General features: G+C 44.9%; 1 protein-coding gene across 1 annotated transcript; it reads right to left on the bottom strand.

The window, feature by feature from the left end:
* Window positions 1–1,327: 1,327 nt before the first annotated feature.
* Window positions 1,328–6,878, bottom strand: LOC122450297 (calcitonin receptor-stimulating peptide 2). Its single transcript, XM_043482556.1, has 5 exons — window positions 6,798–6,878; window positions 5,802–5,896; window positions 4,925–5,056; window positions 2,063–2,248; window positions 1,328–1,493 (listed from the first exon to the last, which is right to left on the bottom strand). Exons 2-4 carry the CDS (start codon window positions 5,885–5,887, stop codon window positions 2,089–2,091), a joined length of 378 nt encoding a protein of 125 aa, XP_043338491.1. The 5' UTR covers window positions 5,888–5,896; window positions 6,798–6,878; the 3' UTR covers window positions 1,328–1,493; window positions 2,063–2,088.
* Between the last annotated feature and the right edge of the window lie 8,481 nt (window positions 6,879–15,359).

Here is a 15,359-nt window from a genome sequence, read left to right as displayed (position 1 = left end):
CCTGGTAGCCATAACTACTGAGCCCATGCGCTGTAACTATGGAAGCCTGCACACCTAGAGCCTGTGCTCTGCAACAAGAGAAACTACTGCAATGGGAAGCCTGTGCACCACAACTAGAGAGTAGCCCCCATTCACTGCAATTAGAGAAAACCCCGCACAGCAGCAAAGACCCGGCACAGCCAAAAATAAATAATCTTTTTTTTTTTTTTAAGTATAATCCATTAAAAACAAAACAAAACTTAACTGACTGTCCACCAGTGAAATGGGCTGTTCAATCATCTTGGAAGTTACAGTCAATAGCTGGTATCTAGAATTTCCAACAGATACCAGGAATGTTGATGCTGGGAGATTTCTTCATTTAACAAGCCTTTAGACCCTATGACATCTCAGATTCCTTCTAATACTGAATGCCTCTGACTCTACAGCTGGGTCACCTCAGTCTCCCCTGGTTAGGATATAAGCCCCACGAATGCAGGGGTTTTTTTCTGTTCTGTTCATTGCTCTTCTTGGAGCTAAAATAGTGTTAAGCCTACAGGAGAGACTCAGTGATTGTTAAACATGGGAGTGTCCCTGTTAAACTTACTGCAGGCCTCTGAGCAGTGCATTTTTCTTTTCTGCAACTCAGAAAGTAAAACATTGGATTGGATGGTGTCTGATGACCTTTCCAGGTCTTCCAGTCTGTGATCCCCTTTTCAGACTGTGAGCCACTGCTTCTAAAGGGGTTTGCAGGCTGTGGGGGGTGTGAAGAGTGGCTGTTTAGAGGTAAAGCAGGAATGGGGGATGGGTAAGGAGAAATCGGAGTCAAGGAGAAGAGAACAGATAACCTCTGTGGCTGGGGACCAGAGCACTCCCTGAAAATAAATGTGAATGTCTCTTTGAGATGCTGAGGGTCCTAATTCCAATAAGGGCTTTTCACTTGACACTGAGGGTACATGATGCTGATGACCCAGCCCAAGCATGGTATCACTGCCTCATTTGAGCCAGCCTGGTCAACAAAGTGTTCACAGTTCCCTGAGTTTCTCATGGAAAAAACAGCATAAATAGCAGCAACTGTCCTTTTAACTGTATTGAAAATATGTTTTTATCTTGATGAAGTACATAATGCACTTCATCAAGATAAAAAACATTTCTTTAAGCAAAGAGTTCCACTGAGGCTCGGTATTGCGATGCATCCCCAGACACCCACAAGGCAGCGACCTCATGTGCTCCTGAGGTTTCACAGAATAGCTGACAGTTTGGTTGACAGGGTCCAGGTTTGCTGCCAGCTAAGTCAATGAGATGTGTGTCATATTTACTAAATACAGAATCAAATATAAAAAGATGCACATTGGGTAATTGCAATGATTTTATTCTGCATTTGCCTTTATTTCAAGCAAAAAGAAGTGTTTTCAGTATCAAGAGGCATGCATATATGTGTCTTCCATTCAATTTTTTTTTTTCAATACGTTGCTTTCATGCAAATGAAAGGAAATGGAGTTCAGCTTCTTGGTGACCTAGGAGGAAAAAAAAGAAGAGCTAGAATATAGTACTTATTAATAATGAGGCTCTTGTCATGTACTATCTCAATTACTTTTTATATTAATGATGAAAGGTGGGTACTATTGTTGCCTTCAAGTTATATGGGGAAACCAAGGCTCATGTGGTAACTGGGTCTGCTCCATGATTACATAGTTAGTAAGGACAAACAAAGTATTTGAACCCAAGTCTATACTCTGAATTCAGATGTACATGACACTGTAGGGCTTACTCCAAAGGGAAGGCTCTCTGCCTTCCAAAATAAAAAACTAGAATAATTACAATTATAACTGCAAAGAACAGTATTTTAAATGAATAGGATCTATATTTCCTCTCAGTGTCAAGATAAGACACTGGAAAATATAAATGAACCCAATTTAGAGGGGTCTCAGATATTCAGACTCTCTGTTCTGTATCTGGACACTGGGGCCAGCAACTCTGCTGTGGATTTTTTTATGATATAGGCCCAGGAAGTGTTAAGAGTGTGGGCTGTACTCCTGTAATACCCAGCCATTTGCCCTGCTATCTGAGGTATTAACATGCTTACCTTTCTTCCTGGAGTCATTTCACTGCTCAGTCCTGAAGGTCCCTGCAGCGCTGGCCAAAGGCTTTGGAGCCCACGTTGGTGGACATGAAGTTCCTCTTAATCTCAGTCCCAGATCTGCTCAGTGAGCCTGCCATCTTATGGGTCATACAGGTGGCCCTGTTACAGGATCTTTTCTGGGCAGTGATGCTGATTTGCAGAATGGAGATAAAGAGAAAGTCTGTCAGTGAGAGGTTGAGGGCAAGGGCTACCCCACAGTACAATTACTGCTCTGAGAGGCACCAATGAACCTTAAATATTTCTCCCAAGCACAAAATCACAGCAGAAAATCATAGAGCATTAGAGAAAATGCCACAATCATTCTCCACTTCCAGGAGTGTCAGAAAAACCAAACCCACTCTGGACAACAAGCCATGGAACACAGAACTATAGCAGCCAGTCTTTTCTGTGCAAGTAAAAAACTTGGGATTCCCATGTGGCTCCTTGGTAAAAAAAAAAAAAAAAAAAAAAATCCAATGCAGGAGACGCAGGAGATGTGGATTCAACTCCTGGGTCAGAAAAATTCCCTGGAGGAGGAAATGGTAACCCACCCCAGCATTCTTGCCTGGAAAATCTCATGGACAGAGGAACCTGGTGGGCTACAGTCCATGGGCTTGCAAAGAGTCAGACATGACTGAACATGCATGCAAATGAAAACTTAACTAAGCTTAGGTGACTAGAGAGATTACAGTACCACACCCAACCTCATTCTTAAGACCGTCTGAAGGATGCATTCCATTCACAGGTACTGAGTGTTCTTAGGAAAAGAAAAACTCCCCTGTCCCCCTGGAAGAGGAAGTGAATTTGTAGCATCAAGTCCCAGAGGTGCTATGTAGCTCCTCAGTGCTCCTGTTTTTGCTACCTGAGGTTGCTCACAGGGATCACCCACCAAGCCCTAACTCCAGCTACCCAGGGCTAAGGCTACTTGCCAGACAGGTCCCTGAATCCGTCTAGTATGGGATGTAGCTAGAGAGAAATCCACAACTCCGATGTTTTTATTTATTTATTTTTTGATGTTTTTAGAAATATATGTTTATTCCCCCAGTGACAGGCATGTTGAGAAGCAGGACTGAGAAGCTGTATTATGAAATTCACAGGTACTCCTGGGGCTACCTGCTCTCTCCTGATCTCTTCCTGATTCTCTTCAGACCTGCCCTCCCTCCTCCCATCTGATGTTCCAGACATCCACTGCTCTAAAGAAAGCCGCTGATACCAGCCCAAAGAGCAACCAGAGAAGATCACATGCATCAAGTTATAGGAAGAAAGAAATTGGAAAGGAGAGGAAGGGGTGGAGTAGGCGCTTTGGGGCATGCCAATGTGAGAGGGTCATGGTCTTTATCTAATCCCTGGTGGCTCATATGGTAAAGAATCTACCTGCAATTCGGGAGACTGGGTTTGATCCCTGGGTTGTGAAGATCCCCTGGAGGAGGGAATGGCTACTCATTCCAGTATCTTTGTGGAATTCTCCACAAACAGAGAAGCCTGGTGGGCTATAGTCCATGGGATCACAAAGAGTTCGACATGGCTGATCAACTAACACTTTTACTTGCAATGTGAGGTGTTATGATTTTTCTCTAAAACTCTGACCATGACTGATTTCTTTCCAGCATTCTGACCACAGTTTTAGTTAAGTAGAATATGTAAACCTTGTTGAGGTCCTGTGTGTATATGCCCAGCACATAGATACTCAGATTACTGTACCGCTTAGCTCTGGAGCCATCCAGGCTGCAGGGAAAAGGCAAACCAGACAATACTATGTGCTAGGGCTGCCCCAGAATGCAGAAGGTTAGACCAGGGAGGGGGCACTTGGAGCAGAGGTGGAAGGGGCAGGCAGGGGGCACAGCTCACACACCCTCCACTAGGAGAACTCAGAGGTTCGCTGAGCCAGGGCAGAGTGGGGCAGGGCTGCAGTGGGGAAGGGGTGACCTTTTCTGGCATTCCACATGCTGCTCAGTCCTTCCTGCTCTGCAGAGAGGTTCTCAGGGTGGATGCAAGTGCAATGCATGGCTCTGCTGGTGTGAACTCAAAGCTCAGGGTGCACAGGGAGGTGGGGACGGGGAAGGGTGTCTGGTCCAGTGAGAACATGCACATGGCCACAGATTCTACACATTTAAAGGCCCCAGACCTACCTCAGACACTGCACTACCTGACACCATCCTTTGTAAGGGCTCTGGCTTCACCTTGCAAATATGCAATGACAATGCCTTGCAGGTGTGAAAGAATATCATGCCCAGGTTCACGAGGAGGGGCCACATTTCTAAATCCCCTGAGATACATGGGATTTATTCCCTGGGTTTACTTTATGAGGGTAAACTCCTCCAATACTGGGAGGTTTCCTCAGTAGGTAGGTAGGTAGGTAGGTTTACTGACTAAGTCATGTCCGACTCTTGCAACCCCATGGACTGTAGCCCACCAGGCTCCTCTGTCCACGGGATTCTCCAGGCTAGAATACTGGAATGGGTTTCCATTTCCTTCTCCAGAGGATCTTCCCCAACCAGGGATTGAACCTGGACCTCCTGCATTGCAGGCAGACTCTTTACCGATGAGGCACTAGGGAAGCACTGGACTGCCAGACAATTTCCAGAGTGAACGATTCCACAGCTTCCCCCACTGCTTTCAGAAAGGCATCTTTTTACATGTGGGCAACCATAGTCCCTTCACATGATCTTTGTCTTCAGTGGAGCCTGTAGAAGAGCTGGACCCCAGGCATGAACAGTGACAGCTTGCTGGCTGCCTGCCTGGCTATGTTCTCTCCTACCTGTCAGGACACCCCTTCCTGGTAAGCCAGGGGAGAGGGTAAGAGCTGAGCAGAGGGCAGAACCTTACCGCAAGTTCTCTGTCTCCCGCTTCAGTTCACTGGTCTTGATCTGCACATAGTCGTTCATCATTGCAGCCAATAGGAGGCACATTTCCTTCTCTGTGAGTATAGCAGGATCAAAGTCATTCTCCAAGGCTGACCTAGGGGAAAGAAGCAAGTCCAATACTGGCTCTGAGTCCCTGCCTACCCCCACCCTCAGGATAAGCAGCCAGGTTTCCTGGTTTCTGCAGCTTCCCCTGAGGATGTGGCTGCTCCAAATGTCAGTGGAGGAAATGAGCCCATTTTCTATTCAAAAATGTAGCTTCTCCAGGAGTTAGGCTCTGGTGTGACCTCTAAGAAATGGTTTGCTGGAAACTGATAGTTAGATTTTCTGGAACTTTATGAGCTCAGTGTTAAATGCAGCTATTGTTAAAAATTAAATGATAATGATAGTTTGAATCTGAAAATGGTTTCAGTTTAATAAATATAATTTGAATCAGGATGAGAAATTAGATGACTAGATCACACATCAAATTAATGACAAATGTATTGGCCAAGCAGTTAGCAAATTAGGATGAAATCTATTTTTCAAATTATGGTTAAATTAGCAACTCTCTTTTGCTCAAGATACAAATATTTGGTAAAAGCAACAAAAGTATGTTATGAAGTTCAATGAGTTATATGAAACTTATAATAATGAGTACTGTCTTATGCCTATTTGTAAACTATGTGCTACACATCCTTGTGTTATAAAACATTTATGATGAGCTTTCTATAGAGTGTACATTCATACATTACCACCATGCATCCCCCGCACCACGAGCCAGTTGTTAAAGATTCAGCACAGCACAACTGAGAACACAGGATTTGTGGGAGGCGAGAGGGCACCTGGTGGGACTGTCTTACCTGAACGGTGCTGCCTGGAGCATGCCTGCCTGATACATGACCAGCAAGCCGAGGAACAGGAAGGGCAGAAACTTCCAGAACCCCATGACGCCTCTCTGCAAGGGGGAAAGTGACATCACCACCTGCAGCAGTTCGTTTTGTGAACCCAGAGACCTGGGCTCTACCCCTACCTCCGCTTCTAACACCCTTGCATCCTGGTTTCAGGCTGGACATCTCACTCCCCTTCACCATCGTTTCCTCTTGGCCAGGGCTCCTGGAGGACAGACTAGGAGTACCTGTCACCACAGCTTTCCCCTTTGGGCCACCCAGAGCTGTCCTGCTGGTGCTGGGCTTTTCCTCATATCTCATTGGGGAAGGGGGTTAGAAAGGACTTATCACAGAAGTTGGAATCCCTGAGAATTAAAAAACCAGATTCTACCGGTCAGCCACTCCACACTAGGGCTAAGAGGACCCTGTAAGAAGCAAGCTGGGAGAGTCTCAAATTGGGACCCAGAACTTAAACTGGGAAAAAAGCTCCCAGAACCTGCAACTGGGGCTTGCGTTTAACAGTTACCTGCCCCTTAGTCGTTGTACCTGTTTGCCACCCGCTTTGGCTGGACCAAGTTCTGAACCCATTTCCCACAGACCACTAGGCATGAGATGTGATTCCAGAGCACTCGGTCTGCACAAAGTTATTCCTGCGTCCTGTTCTGTGGGTGGCACCTGGAAAGCTCCAAAATCTAGAAATTGACCTAAGCACGTGTGCAGCGGGAGAAACGAGCCTGGAGCCCGCTGTGGCAAGGGGAGAGTGGAGCACAAAGTCCAGGAACTGAGACCGTTCAGTGTTACCTGTGTGGAGGAATCCTTGGGAAGAACCGCGGAGTGACACAGAGCGTGATGAGAACGTGGACCGGCACTCTTGATACCGGAAAGGGGATCAGGTAAGAAAAAGTAATGAAGAAAGGGAAGAGAGGGGGAGAGAATAGAATCCAGCTAAGCTGGAGTCTCCAGACTTACCTGGCAACAGGAGCTGGGCGGCTTGAAGCAGAGGAGGGAGCAGTTACTGTAGCCTTGGCGGTAGGCGATGGCACTGCAGAAGTGACAGGATCTGGTAACGCCTGCCTCTGATGCCTCCAGCACCAGCAGCTGCTCTTATTTCCGCAGCTCTGCGTCTGGGGTGGTCCAAGAGCTCCAGGCAACCAATGACGGGAAGGATCCTGAAGCCCCAGAATGATGGTGTCACCACTTGCGTCCAGAGCCTGGAGCATCCAGCAAGCCCACCCCAAGTGTATTTGCATTGAGATCACTGACGGCAGGGGTGGGAGGGTTGGTAGGGACCCAAAAAAGAATACACTTAAAAGTTACCAGGAATTTGAGGACAAATTGACGTCACGGTAAATTTCACCTGTTCAGTTCCTTGAGGTTTGAACACGTCCTACTCCATCCCCAACTGTGCGGCGATCTTGTAGGGCAGCGTCCAACATTACAAGGAATCCTGGCTGCCTTGCAGTCTGACAGTATCCCAAGTGATGCTTGGAGGGTTAATGTACAGCAGAGTGGACGATTCTGTCCCCAAGATAGGGTGTCTGATTCAGGCGGCTAGAACGATACACAGAGGGATGGGGCTTCTGGGAATCAAGAAATGAAGGGGCAAGCCACTTTGTCAGACCTGAAGTCAGTACCAGCTGTGCCAATATGAGCTAGTAAGATCATAGCAAATAAATTCTCAGTGTTTCAACACACACTTATCTTTGAGATGGGGGCTACATTCCCATCTTGAAAACTTTTTTTTTTTTTTTAATAAAAAAACTCAAATGATCTTTATTTTAGTATCCGGCGTTTCTAGCGAAAGGCAACCGATCCCAGTCTAGCCTTACAGCGCTCTGAACACCCTATCTTCCATTTTTGCGATTGGGTTGTGTTCCTGTGTCTGAGGGAGAGTCAAGCTAGAAACTGTTTCCCTCCTAGGTGGGGATCTAGAAGAGCTTCCTGGTCCGCATAGGGGATTCCGTAAGACTGCAACCCATACTATGGAAATTTCCACTTCGTTTTCTGCCCGGACTCGCAATGGGTGGTCCAAACAAGAAGGCCTGGGTGCCCCGCTGGCACTCAGCGGGGAGATGTAAGGCATAGATGTTTCCTAAACCTCGAGGCATATACTGATCCTTCCCCTTCCTCACCAGCCATCCATCATCTCTCACCGGCCCAATCTATTTCCCGATGTCCCCGCGGTTTCCGTGCGCTTCATGCCAAAATATCCCAATGGCAAGTGATTCCAGCTCTGCACTCTCACCCTCCTCACTTCACACTTCCAGTCATACTCTTACCCACACACAGTCTCATTACTGCCTCTAAATGTGTGCCCACTTCCACACCACCGGAACTCATAAAACAACACGGGCGCACAGGGGCATCCACACGGATTTACTTTGTTCAGTCTCAAGTGTCTTGGGTTCCTATGCACACGACCGCAGTAACACCCAATTAAGCAGCATGTTGACCTTCGTACTCCCTCCACAACTCAGCTGCAGAGCCCTCTGCCTGACTTTTCGACTCCAAGCCCTCTTCGACGGCCCTAAGAGAATACAGAGGGCTGTTCCCGGGCTACAGGGGCGCCAGGTCTACTGCACATGCGCAATCTGCTGTTTCCCATACAAATGCCCCAGCACCGCGAGCGCATCGGCCACATCGCGGGCCAACGGTGGGCTGCAAGGACCCCAGCTAGGTGATTCTGCCAGACAGAGCTGAAACCAGCGCGGGTGTGTGATGAGTGGCCCAGGCCACAGGTCCACGTCCCAGTCCAGGGTTCAGAAACCACAGTATATTCTTCGATACACGGCCCTCGCGCCACACTTCTTCCCCTTTCAGGTTGGTGGTCTCAGGGTTCAGAACACCTAACTTCCAAGAGGCCTTATTCCAGTTTTCTGCTTCTTAACCCAGGAGTGGGACTGATGCAAGAAAAATAAAAATCTCGGGGCTGGGGAACTGAGTATCTAAAACTCAGTCGCCTGGGGGTCATATGGCAGGGCGGGGGCAGGGAAGGGGGGCAGGGAAATGGAAGAACTCGTTGGTTGCGGGCTGCTGGCTTGAGCACAGAGCTGGGAAAGGTGAGCAGAACCGGTGGAGGGGTCAGAATGGCGAATTGCAGGCTCAGTGTGCCCTGGAGCTGAGACCCAGATGGGAGTTTGGGGGCTTAGCAGTTGCCTTGCCTAGGCGTGCATACAGATTTGCAAGTCTAAATTGGTGAAGGGCGCTTAGTAGGTACTTGTGGCAGTATAAATTGGGCTCTGCCATTTAGTTGAGTCTGACTCTTAGGTGCCGAATACTCTTGGATATGACTTCCAAAGAAAGAGGTTTCTCATATATGAACCTTCTGAAATCATTTGTTAGTATGTGTTTACCTGGATTGCCTTTTCCTGATGAGAGAACCACAGGTTTCACCAGCGCCATGGTGACTGCAAAGTGGTTAACACGACTTTAGAAGCTGATTTTGTAACCAGGTTACTTTGTGGGCTGGAGCTCCACCCATGACTGCCATGTCTTCAGTCTTCAAAGCAAACATCCATTCCTCACTCTGAAATCTTTGCAGGCTACAGAGGATGGGCTGTTGGTGCCAGGGCAGGAAGCAGGGTCTGCACCATAGAGGGTGCTAACAGAGCCTCTGGCTATTACAGGCTTTACTTTAATGTCAGTCTCTCTAGATAGGGAGGGACTGAGATTAATTCTTCCCTCAAGCGCTTTCTGAGTGCCTCAAGCTGAGCTGAGTGTTAAGTGAAAGAGAAAAGTGAAGTCGCTCAGTCCTGTCTGACTCTTTGCAACCCCATGGACTGTAGCCTACCAGGCTCCTCCGTCCATGGGATTTTCCAGGCGAGAATACTGGATTGGGTTGCCGTTTCCTTCTCCAGGGGATCTTCCCCGCCCAGGGATTGAAACTGGGTCTCCAGCATTGTAGGCAGACGCTTTACTGTCTGAGCCACCAGGGAAGTCCTTGCTGAGTGTTAAGGTTTATTAAAAATTGTCCTTTTCTTTGTCACTTAACACATGTGGCTCACTAGTCAGCACTCGGCAGATGTTTATTGAGTGAATGAATGGAAATTAATCCATTGGGGCAAATTCACCAGCCAGTCTCACCACTATGACAAATCTCTAACCCCAGTCTGCAGATAATCTGGACCTCGTTAGAGATTCCCAAATTGTGAGCACAAACATTTCAGTCAGACTTCTCTTATTTTATATGATACATACAGTTTCCTGATAGAAGTTTCTAGGAATGAGACAGGTAAATAATGATTTCCCCTAGGGTTTCCTCTAAAATCTAGGATCTCCTAGTGTGGGATACAAAACCATCTCCTCTGAGTGCATTCCTGATTTATGAAGTGAACTTTGGGAATTTTATACCTGCCGGATTGATCACAAATTGTTTGTGATTGTGTCCAGCCTTCTCTGAACTATCTCAGGACAACAGTAAAGAGAAAATGATCTAGCAAAGGTGCCAAGGAAAATGTTAATTTAAAAATAGTCATTGACTCTTTGGTTCCTGATTTTATAACCTTATTTCATAACTTTTAAACTTGAAAATCAGGATCAGTTAGAAACAATCTGGTTTGTAAAAAAAAAAAAAATTTAACACTCTAATAACCTCTCACTTTAATGCCTATTTCCATTGTTTAAAATTAGATTTCTGTGCTTTTTGACTTAAAATTTTTAAAAAAGATGGTTTATCAGGATGTGACAGAGACTCAATGTATTAATTAGTTGAAAATTCTTATTGGAGTTTCCATGCAGTCAAAAGGTTTACACCTAAAAACTTATTCCTTTAATTCTTTACAATTCATGTATAATACAGATTCAACATCAACAGCAAAATCACAACAGTTAACAACCTTAGCAGCAGTGTGTGTGTGTGTGTGTGTGTGCTCAGTCGTGTGTGTCTGACTCTTTACTGCTCCGTTGACTGTAGCCTGCCAGGTTCCTCCATGGGATTTCCCAAGGCAAGAGTGTTGGAGTGGATTGCCATTTCCTTCTCCAGGGGATCTTCCCCACCCAGGGATCAAACCTCCTCTCTTGCATCTCCAGTGTTGGCAGGTGGGTTCTTTATGACTGGCACCACCTGGGAAGCTCCTAGCAACAGTAGCAATAACACAAATTTTTTTTTGCTTCAGTCTGGGGGAAATTTGTAGCTATCAAATTAACTGAAGAATTTCTTTTCTTCTTCTTCTTTTTTTTTTTTTTTTTGAGGTTAATTTGTGCTTTTATTTGCCAGTGTAATTAACCACAATGGCCTGCAGGCTTCTTTGATCTAAAAAAATACATTTTATATCACAACCCAACAAACACACACACATATATAATATGTATACATACATAAAAGTGAGACAAGTTTTGCCAAACTACCCTGAGTGTTAATTTTTTTTGGAGATCTTTTTCTTTTTTTAAAGCTAACTGAAGAATTTCAACTGAAAATGCCACAGAGAAGTTTAGAAGTCATAAATACAAATAAAAAGCTGAACAGACTAAAAAAATCAACAACTCTTCAAGGATTCCTAGAAGAAGTAAAGACCAAAAGGGCAAATTTCTGCCCCCAAGATTGGAATGATATACAGATGAATACTTACCAGACACAAGGGCAGACTCACTTGAAACTAGTGCCAGAGTAGGAAAACGTGAACTATAACTGACAAATTGCTGGAGGCTCAGTGTAAAAAACTCTGAAAGTTAAAAACCCACCTTCCCGCCCTGCAATTATCTGAGATTTACCTCCAGGAGCCCATGTTCTCACAGTAAATATGGGAGAAAAGTTTCCTCATGCTTCTAGGAGGGGAAGAAGAAAAGGAACCATTTTGAAATACACCAGAGCATCTGTTTTTCTTAACAAGGTCTGCCTTCAGGAGAAACTAGTTAACCAAAGCCTAACTTGCTGGAATACTATCAGAGCCTAAGTAACCTGGGGGCATGGGAAATTTCCAGCTAATTTCACTTCTAGCCTTGCAAGTAGGAGAAGGGAAACATTCAACTCCAGGACACTCTAGTTACCTCCTTTACCTAAAAGGGGAGGAAAAAAAGACTGAGAAACACCTGTGAAATTCACAGTCTGGACGCATAGGCTCACCAAAAGACCAACACCTAATTATAGGACTATGGAAACCATCCCCTGTGCACAGACTTCACTGCCACCTTACTCACAGCCTATTTACAGCAGTTTCTCTTATCCTATACATAATGTCCGGCTATCAGGAAGAAAAATTAAAGAGATACTAAGAGGCAAAAAACACAACATGAGTAGTCAGAGCAAAGATCAGAAGCAGACATGGCACAGTTTTGGCCTTAGACTGGGAATTTAAAACAACCATGATTAATATGCTAAGGACTGTCAAGTAGACAGCATGTAAGAACAGATGGACAAAAATGTAAGCAGAGAGATGGAAATCCAAAGAAAGAACCATAAAGAGGGATGAATATGTGGAGAAGAGAGGATTTTTTCTTAAGACAGTGAAAATACATTTTATGTTACTCTAGTGATGGATACATCAGTCCAGTTCAGTTGTCGCTCAGTCGTGTCCGACTCTTTGCGACCCCATGAATCACAGCACGCCAGGCCTCCCTGTCCATCACCAACTCCTGGAGTTTACTCAAACTCATGTCCATCAAGTCAGTGATGCCATTGAGCCATCTTGTCCTCTGTTGTCCCCTTCTCCTCCTGCCCCCAGTCCCTCCCAGCATCAGCGTCTTTTCCAATGAGTCAGCTCTTTGCATGAGGTGGCCAAAGTATTGGAGTTTCAGCTTCAGCATCAGTCCTTCCAATGAACACCCAGGACTGATCTTTAGTATGGACTGGTTGGATCTCCTTGCAGTCCAAGGGACTCTCAAGAGTCTTCTCCAACACCACAGTTCAAAAGCATCAATTCTTCGGCGCTCAGTTTTCTTTATAGTCCGACTCGCACATCCATACATGACCACTGTAAAAACTATAGCCTTGACTAGACAGACCTTTGCTAGCAAAGTAATGTCTCTGCTTTTTAATATGCTGTCTAGGTTGGTCATAACTTTACTTTCAAGGAGTAAGTGTCTTTTAATTTCATGGCTACAATCACCATCTGCAGTGATTTTGGAGCCACCAAAAATAAAGTCTGACACTGTTTCCACTGTTTTCCCATTTGCCATGAAGTGATGGGACCAGATGCCATGATCTTTGTTTTCTGAATGTTAAGCTTTAAGCCAACTTTTTCACTCTCCTCTTTCACTTTCATCAAGAGGCTTTTTAGTTCCTCTTCACTTTCTGCCATAAGGGTGGTATCATCTGCATATCTGAGATTATTGATATTTCTCCCGGCAATCTTGATTCCAGCTTGTGCTTCATCCAGCTCAGTGTTTCTCATGATGTACTCTGCATATAAGTGAAATAAGCAGGGTGACAATATACAGCCTTGACGTACTCCTTTTCCTATTTGGAACCAGTCTGCTGTTCCATGTCCAGTTCTAACTGTTGCTTCCTGACCTAAATATAGGTTTCTCAAGAGGCAGGTCAGGTGGTCTGGTATATTCCCATCTCTTTCAGAATTTTCCACAGTTTATTGTGATCCATACTGTCAAAGGCTTTGGCATAGTCAATAAAGCAGAAATAGATGTTTTTCTGGAACTCTCTTGCTTTTTCGATGATCCAGCAGATGTTGGCAATTTGATCTCTGGTTCCTCTGCCTTTTTAAAAAACAGCTTGAACACCTGGAAGCTCACAGTTCACATATTGCTGAAGCCTGGCTTGGAGAATTTTGAGCATTATTTTACTAGCGTGTGAGATGAGTGCAACTGTGCAGTAGTTTGAGCATTCTTTGGCATTGCCTTTCTTTGGGATTGGAATGAAAACTGACCTTTTCCAGTCCCATGGCCACTGCTGAGTTTTCCAAATTTGCTGGCATATTGAGTGCAGCACTTTCACAGCATCATCTTTTAGGACTTGAAATAGCTCAACTGGAATTCCATCACTTCCACTAGCTTTGTTCGTAGTGATACTTCCTAAGGCCCACTTGACTTCACATTCCAGGATGCCTGACTCTAGGTGAGTGATCTTTCGATCATGATTATCTGGGTCGTGAAGATCTTTTTTGTACAGTTCTTCTGTGTATTCTTGCCACCTCTTCTTAATATCTTCTGCTTCTGTTAGGTTCATACCATTTCTGTCCTTTATCAAACCTATCTTTGCATGAAATGTTCCCTTGGTATCTCTAATTTTCTTGAGATCTCTAGTCTTTCCCATTCTGTTGTTTTCCTCTATTTCTTTGCACTGATCACTGAGGAATGCTTTCCTATCTCTCCTTGCTATTCTTTGGAACTCTGCATTCAAATGTGAATCTCTTTCCTTTTCTCCTTTGCTTTTCTCTTCTCTTCTTTTCACAGCTATTTGTAAGGCCTCCTCAGACAGCCATTTTGCGTTTTTGCATTTCTTTTCCATGGGGATGGTCTTAATCCCTGTCTCCTATACAATGTCACAAACCTCCGTCCATAGTTCACCAGGCAGTCTGTCTATCAGATCTAGTCCGTTAAATCTATTTCTCAGTTCCACTGTATACTCATAAGGGATTTGATTTAGGTCATACCTGAATGGTCTAGTGATTTTCCCTACTTTCTTCAATTTCAGTCTGAATTTGGCAATAAGGAGTTCATGATTGGAGCCACAGTCAGCTCCTGGTCTTGTTTTTGCTGACTGTATAGAGCTTCTCCATCTTTGGCTGCAAAGAATATAATCAATCTGATTTCAGTGTTGACCATCTGGTGATGTCCGTGTGTAGAGTCTTCTCTTGTGGTGTTGGAAGAGGGTGTTTGTTATGACCAGTGCGTTCTCTTGGCAAAACTCTATTAGCCTTTGCCCTGCCTCAATCCGTACTCCAAGGCCAAATTTGCCTGTTACTCCAGGTGTTTCTTGACTTCTTCCTTTTGCATTCCAGTCCCCTATAATGAAAAGGACATCCTTTTTGGGTGTTAGTTCTAAAAGGTCTTGTAGGTCTTCATAGAACCGTTCAGCTTCTTCAGCATTACTTGTTGGGTCATAGGCTTGGATTACTGTGGTCTTGAATGGTTTGCCTTGGAAATAAACAGAGATTATTCTGTCGTTTTTGAGATTGCATCCAAGTACTGCATTTCGTACTCTTTTGTTGACTGTGATGGCTACTCCATTTCTTCTAAGGGATTCCTGCCCACAGTTGTAGGTATAATGGTCTGAGTTAAATTCAACCATTCCAGTGCATTTTAGTTCGCTGATTCCTAGAATGTCAATGTTCACTCTTGCCGTCTCCTGTTTGAGCACTTCCAATTTGCCTTGATTCATGGAGCTAACATTCCAGTTTCCTATGCACTATTGCTCTTTATAGCATCGGACCTTGCTTCTATCACCAGTCACATCCACAACTGGGTATTGTTTTTGCTTTGGTTCCATCCCTTCATTCTTTCTGGAGTCATTTCTTCACTGATCTCCAGTAGCATATTGGGCACCTACCGACCTGGGGAGTTCCTCTTTCAGTATCCTATCATTTTGCCTTTTCATACTGTTCATGGGGTTCTCAAGGCAAGAATACTGAAGTGGTTTGC

This window comes from Cervus canadensis, chromosome 11 (genome assembly GCF_019320065.1).
Source record: "Cervus canadensis isolate Bull #8, Minnesota chromosome 11, ASM1932006v1, whole genome shotgun sequence".
In the NCBI taxonomy this organism is placed as follows: Eukaryota; Metazoa; Chordata; class Mammalia; order Artiodactyla; family Cervidae; genus Cervus; species Cervus canadensis.
Note: the sequence above shows the minus strand (reverse complement) of the source record. Positions and strands in the feature narration are given on the sequence as shown.